At 36.5% G+C, this 7,480-nt stretch overlaps 1 protein-coding gene across 1 annotated transcript; it reads right to left on the minus strand.

Annotated features, from left to right (window-relative positions):
• Positions 1-832: 832 nt before the first annotated feature.
• LOC106877963 (prefoldin subunit 2) lies at positions 833-6,652 on the minus strand. The gene is made up of 3 exons (XM_014927040.2): positions 6,492-6,652; positions 3,137-3,260; positions 833-1,135 (listed from the first exon to the last, which is right to left on the minus strand). Exons 1-3 carry the CDS (start codon positions 6,623-6,625, stop codon positions 974-976), a joined length of 420 nt encoding a protein of 139 aa, XP_014782526.1. The 5' UTR covers positions 6,626-6,652; the 3' UTR covers positions 833-973.
• Between the last annotated feature and the right edge of the window lie 828 nt (positions 6,653-7,480).

Here is a 7,480-nt window from a genome sequence, read left to right on the forward strand (position 1 = left end):
TATATATATATATATATATATTATAGTAAATAGCAGAAATACATAGTGTAATTATCAGGTGTTTTCTGTACTGGGTTCAAAGCTTCCCATAGGTTAAAGTGTGTAAAGGGATGGTGTCTGTAAAGGAGACTTGTAGAGATTTCCTACACTAAGTCTTTTGTAGTATATCAGTAATTAATGTGGGGTCAAGATATTCACTATGATCATTAATATGTTGAAGCATGTTTAACAGTGGGTGTTATTAAAGCTATCATGTCAACACACACACACTCAGGATAGTAACTCTGTAGAATGTTCAGACTTAAGCTAACAAATTTTAATATCTTACTGAAGGCAGTGATTCCATATAGCCTTAACTGTTACAGGTGAAAGAACCGAAGAATAGACTCTGGCAAATTATAATAAAGACTAAGAATGCAAAGTGTTGCACTTGAGAATAATAAGCAATATACTTAGTCCGGTTTTAATATAATTCTGGTGTTAATACCTCAGAGTAAAGTTCGCGCACACACACACACACACTCTCTTATATAGAATTAGTCAAAACATGTGAATATATAATGACTTCACATATGGCTGTTTTAGCTTTCCACAAACAAAAAGGGTTAAGAACAACATTACAAACACACTACACACAAGCTGATATCCTCTCCTGCGCACTTCATCCATTCTTGGAAAGATAATTAACATAAAACCATGTGGAAGTTTATTAAAGTGTTGCCAGAACCTAAAAGGCAAATCAGAGCAGTGCAGCAGACAAAATAAATAAATAAATGTTAAAAGAAAGCTGAAAGAATCTTCAGGTAGAAACATTACAACATCAAAGCGTAAATAAGCCATCCTTAGTTTATTTCTTTTCAAATACGAAACTTATTCAGTCATTGAAGGTTTCAGACAATATATTTTAACTGTTCATAAATTGTGGAGTTATAATTAATATGAAAAAAAACAAAAAGCACCCAGATTCGACTTCTCAACTGACAAGGACACCCTGAGTGCCAGGCTTGGTTTCTTGCTTCTCCACCTCACTACTTTCTTCACCACGTATCTTTAAGTTATGGGTTTCTCTATATTTGTTGATTTCTGTACCTTTGGATTCCAACTGTTTGTTTAAAGTTTCAATTAACTTGGACATCTGCCAAATAAACAAACAATTTTAGTATTACAACCACTGACACATCTGAGAATACAGTCAAAATTTTCACGACTTTTTATATAATCAAAATCCCACACAGTATGAATCACAGGAATTTTTACAAAGCCTACCCAAGAATATTACATACCAATCAATGCATTTATGACCAAATTTCTAAAATACATATAAGTGCAGGTGTGGCTGTGTGGTAAGAAGCTTGGTTCCCAACCACATGATCCCAGGTTCAATTCCACAGCATGACACCTTGGATAAAGTGTCTTCTACTATAGCTTTCTGCTGACCAAATCCTTGTGAGTGGATTTGGTAGAAAGAAATTGGAAGAAAGCCATACTTATTGAAGTCTATTTAGCTGTAATTAATTAAGCTCTCATTCTATAATTTACAGGTGTTTTGTTAATTTGTAGTTCAGAGCTCCAGTTTTTCATTGGAAACTAGAAATCACTCCAGCGTATCCACGCATATTCTGAAATCTGCTGTTAAACTAATGTTTAGACCTGATCAAGTGCACAAGCCCAAACCCAAACAGTTACAAGTGATGACACCTAACAAGTCCTAATAAACAAGAATGGTTGGGAAAGCTGAGGAACCATTAAAAGTTTTGATTCAATTGGATTTACACCAGCCACATCATTCTACACGTGAAAACTATCAAAGAAACATCGATATGGTATCCAATCAACAAAGTCTGGCTTATATAACCTTATGCTTAAGATCAAAATTACTTCACTCACTAATCAACAGCTACTGAAACCTTTGTTAGCACCATATTCCTAGCAGGATCGTTGACCCTTTAGCATTCGGAATTCTTTGTCAAGTGCATTGCTTATGATTATATATTTTTAGAATGACATTGTAGGGTAGGTGTGAGAGGTTGGATCTGGTCAGTTTTAGCATAAAGCATGCAGAATATTTGGGCCAGCTATGACCTGTTCAAATGCTAAAGGCTTAAGATTCCTTGCCACAATGTTTCCATTATCAATTACCGATGCTTCACATAGCCTAGGTATTGCTATCTGAAAGAGCCTGTGAAGGCCAGGGGTACAGTCCCTTCTAGAAAGCAAATAGAATTTTTTAAATCTGAACCTTTAACCCTTTAGCGATTAAACCAGCCATATCCAGCCCAAACCAGTCAGATCTACCCAGCAATATAATTCTAAAAATAAACAATCACATCATTGAAATCTTGAAGCTATAAAATAATATATGATTAATTTGAAACAATGAAAATACACAAGCATTACATCTGACAGAGTAGTCTGAATGCAAAAGTGTTGATACAGCAGTCATTGGATTCAGGGAGGTAGAATGCTTTTATCCATTTGCTCATGGGATTTAAATCATTTGTCACCATATTTCTAATGAAAAATACTGCCTTTAATTCAGTTTTGAAAATAATTAAGGATTTAGCAAAATGACTATCATTTTTGACATTGTTTGAAACCTAAATTAATATGAAATTTCAATGAGAGGTTTTAATTTAGATCACTTTAAAAAGGAGTTTGCATCATTGAACCAGAACCGTCTTTACTATCATCATCATCATCGTTTAACGTCTGCTTTCCATGCTAGCATGGGTTGGACAATTTGACTGAGGACTGGTGAAACCAGATGGCTACACCAGGCTCCAATCTGATTTGGCAGAGTTTCTACAGCTGGAAGCCCTTCCTAACACCAACCACTCCGAGAGTGTAGTGGGTGCTTTTACGTGCCACCGACACGAAGGCCAGTCAGGTGGTACTGGCAACGGCCACACTCAAAATGGTGTATTTTACGTGCCACCTGCACAGGAGCCAGTCCAGTGGCACTGGCAACGATCTCGCTCAAATGTCTTTACATGTGCCAGGAAGGCGACGCTGGGCATAGGTGCCATCACGATTTCGCTTTCCTATATATATATATATATTTCAAAAGTCAGCAAGTATTTAATTCAGTAGAATATTTTTATTCAGAAATACTGAAATTATTTTAAAGTATTCTTACCTGTTGCTTGTTATTTACTATAGCAGGCAAGACATCTTTCACCGTCCGCTCTACAAGTACACCACCCAACATTCGGAAACATTTCTTACCAGGATCAACGTCTGTCAGATTTTCTATTACTAGGCTGGAAAGAAAGAGACAGCGAAAATGGTTTAAAAAGAAACACGACCAGTCTGGAGGCAATCTTGTAATTTGAAGTGCAATTCAAAAAAAAAAAAAAAAAAAAAAAAGAACTGTCAAAATGATAGTAATGTAAGTGAACACTATCAAAATTCCTTTTTTATTCTTAAGAACTATCTATCCCTAAGTTTAAGTACTGAAGGTCAGTCCCTCATTCTTGTTATCTATGTGTCTTTGACAATGTAATTCATGAAAAGCTCAAAAGCTTGGTCACTATTAACCTCATTTCAGTATCCCTTACCCAGGGAGTAGCATCCAAATAAATTGGGGTTCTATGTTGACATAAATGCTACTCTCTATTTCTGCCCTGCTTCCTTGTTCCATATTGGTCGGCAACATTATTTCCCTTCCAACAATGAGGTGGTTGAGGCTCAACAACTGCAGGGAAGGCTTCAACTCTTAGTTCCAGAACAAAGAATATTGCCTGGACAATTTACAAAGCACCATTTCATTTCCCTTTCCGTTGAATTCGATCAATACTGAAGCTACTGCCTACTTCTTGTGAGAGCTAAAGACAGTTGACACTTTGCCTGTAGCAAACACCACTGGCTTAATAAGCCTGGATGATCTCTGCGTTCCCATTGCCTTCAGGGTTGATGTATGTGGGGGAATGAAGTGTCATTTTGGTGCTTTGATTCTGGAGGCCTTTATGTTATCATGTTGACTAAATGCAGGTTACATCGGTTGCCAAATGAATACTAGCCAAGGTAAACACCATCCCAGCTCTGGAACCATTGTCATCATCTAGAGATGATGGGAAGAGGCTTGATGGAGTTACTCTTTGCCCTTGGGATAGAAATAGATGCTTTACTTGAGATGCCACCATTAGTGACTTATTTCATATATTGGAAGTTCTTAAAGCTATAAAGGAGATGGCAGGTAGATTAAGCACTGGAATACTGTAATCCGTTGGTTGTTGTTGTTGGCACTCCGTCGCTTACGATGTCAAGGGTTCCAGTTGATCCGATCAACGGAACAGCCTGCTCGTGAAATTAACGTGCAAGTGGCTGAGCACTCCACAGACACGTGTACCCTTACAGGCACAACAGAAACAGGAAGAAAGAGTGAGGTGTTTTCGCTCAATAAACACTCACAATGCCCGGTCTGGGAATCGAAACCACGATCCTATGACCGCGAGTCCACTACCCTAACCACTGTGCCATTGCGTCTCTACAATCCGTTGGTAAATTATACCTTTTAAGCCAATGTCTTTTGAGAAATTGGGGATGGTGGTGCTAGACTACTGACAGGGAATATAATTGACTTCAGGAGTATCCCAACTCACTGATGTAACAGCTAATGCTCAGGAGATAGCTCAACTGTTCAAGCACCTCCATCATGCTATTATCTGCAGCAATGTTAATATCTTGGTGTTTCAACAACTTGGAGGGAAACACTATTTCTCCTGGCATGACATGTAACTGGAGTGTGCATTCTTTTTTTTTTTTTCTCTATTTTCTTACTTTCTTTTATTCTTTTACTTGTTTCGGTTATTTGACTGTTGCCATGCTGGAGCACCGCCTTAAGTCGACCCCAGGACTTATTCTTTGTAAGCCTAATACTTATTCTATCGGTTTCTTTTGCCGAACAGCTAAGTTACGGGGACAGATATACACACACACATATATATATATATATATATACGATGGGCTTCTTCCAGTTTCCGTCTACCAAATCCACTCACAAGGTTTTGGTCGGCCCGAGGCTGTAGTAGAAGACACTTGCCCAAGGTATCACTTTACTGTTTACCTTTGTAAATTATGTTCTTTTCTGCAAGAAACCCTCCCCACCTTAATTTTTTTTTTTTTTACGGAATCTCACGTTTTAGGCTATGGAGATTCCGATTCTGAAAAGAATTTTTTAAAAATCGCAACTTCAAAATTTCAACCCCCCACTACCACTTCTTTCGTTTACATCTTCGCCATGTGCGCCGCCCCTTCCTTCATACCAGTACAAAAAAAAAAAATTAAAAAGGAGTTTAATGCGTAACTGAAGAGTAAGGACACGACGCACACACGTTTCAGGTCCTCAGTCCGTTTCGTGTCAGTCTTTTAAATTTGTCTGGGATTTTATTTCCAGTTAAGTCAGACTTCAAATCAATAGGCTGCCAAATTTGTTACTGCTTTCTTAGATTTAGGAAGAAAGCCAAACTCAATTTGAAGTTTGCAGTCACAAGGGAGGCTTTCTTTTACTCGAAAGCAATTATCACAGCGGGAAAAGGTACACAATGCTTCAAGCGAACTACAATACTCTCGTAAACTTTCAGATTAAAATGACATCAGGTTTAGCCTCATAATAGAGTTACGTCCCTTTATGATAAACTAATAAATGGATATTTTAAAAATATATATTAAACAGTTCTTTCCTATACTGACTAAATGAAGGATAATAATTATATTTTCCACAGGTGAATAGTTATTTTGCAGAGATATGTTTTCGAGGGTGTAGATAAAAAAAAAAAAGAAAAAAATTAAGTGTGAAGAAAAAAACTGTAGAAGTTTCGGATAACTGTAACCCTTCTACTCCGGCTTTTTTTTCCTTACCGACTTCCGTAAGGCCAATAGCGTGCAACATTTTATTCTCACCTTCCTTTATTGGTATCTATCCATCCAGTGATAGTGCCTGGATGTGTATAACACACGTGGGGAGCAGAACACGGAAGGTTGATAATTAATTCGACACATGGGTGGTGATTTAGCAACGTTAAACTGAAGCTATCACGTAGGAAGCTTGGTTGTAATCGAAATAAAATAGAAAAGTATATAAGAACTACCTGAACACTTCATTTTCCCTATGAAATAAATGTTCAACTGTTGTCGAGTCAAGAAAGCAGAATATTCAAGTGGATGAAGCAGAAATTTATGCATTTATAATAATTCCAGAGGGTTTGATAATTATAAAATATATAAGATAAAAATTCGCTGCATTTAGACGTATATTTTCATTTATTCCTTCCTTTATGAATTTATATGATCGAACTAAGAGTAAATCATTATAAAATTAATTATATAAACAATTAAACGAGCACTGAAAAATAATTCCGTAACGAAGAAAATGTTAATAAAGCTAGGAGATTCATATCAATCATTATCAATATTTATTCTGACTAATCTTGAGTGGAGATGGTTATAGCAGGATATAAAAGAAGAATGAAAAGCAAATCAAATGTACATACTTGTGCTCTTTTAAATCCATTTCTACTTCTGATATTTTAGAAGCGAGGGCACGTTGTTGTTGCCGTAATTCCTGGAAACCAGCAATAATTTGTTCATTAGTCTTTGGTTTGTTGCTTTTAGCAGTGGACGCCATTATTCACTTCGGGTTATGAAGAATGATGTCACTTCCTGGGCGCTGTTAAAATTGAGAGCGACACATTGAATTTGAAACAATAAAAAAGCTGCAGAAAAAACTGTACTAAAATAAATAAAATGTATTTAATATTGAATTAATTAAGTAATAAAAAATTACTTTTGAATTTAATTAATTTTCTTTTTATTTTGCTTTTCTGCTTAAAAATTACTTGATAAGACTAATAGGCAATTGTATTTCGTTTCGTTAATAATTTGCATTTTTATAGATACCCACTTTTCTTTGTTCACTTTCTCGAATGCAAGCATGTATTCTTTTCTACTCTTGGCACAAGGCCTGAAATTTTTGGGGAGTGGGGGGCAGTCGATTAGATCGACACCAGTACGCAACTGGTACTTAATTTATCAACCCCGAAAGATGAAAGTCAAAGTCGACTTCGGCGGAATGAATGCAAGCATGTATTGCAACTGCAAAATGAGTGGAAAATTACACCTGAACACGAAGTTTTAATATACTGGCTCTACATGAAAATAAAAACAAAATTGGTCAAACAGAATACATTTATTAGTATACCGTCATGCCATGTTCATTGCCTTTTTATAAAGTGAAAGTCAAAGGCATACACTAAGTTTTAGGCGTCGTAACGCTTTTATCAAACTTAGTAAGTTTTCTTGCATACCCACGGATAGGGTTAACGTAGGTAATTTACACCGGTAGTAATAACGGATGTTCTTATCCCTTAGACGGTTACTCTAACTGCTAACTGTACTTACCTGTATATCTATGTGTGTGTGTGTGTATGTGTGCGTGTGTGGATGTATGTATACACGCATGTATAGATGTCTGGATGTATGT

Source organism: Octopus bimaculoides, chromosome 20 (genome assembly GCF_001194135.2).
Source record: "Octopus bimaculoides isolate UCB-OBI-ISO-001 chromosome 20, ASM119413v2, whole genome shotgun sequence".
NCBI lineage: Eukaryota > Metazoa > Mollusca > Cephalopoda > Octopoda > Octopodidae > Octopus > Octopus bimaculoides.

Coding starts and splice junctions, on each gene's coding strand:
- LOC106877963 (XM_014927040.2), bottom strand. CDS start 6,625: ATGGCGTCCACTGCTAAAAGCAACAAACCAAAGACTAATGAACAAATT. Junction 3,261..6,491: donor ATGGATTTAAAAGAGCACAA/GTATGTACATTT, acceptor CTTTCTTTCCAG/CCTAGTAATAGAAAATCTGA. Junction 1,136..3,136: donor TAGTAAATAACAAGCAACAG/GTAAGAATACTT, acceptor TTTATTTGGCAG/ATGTCCAAGTTAATTGAAAC.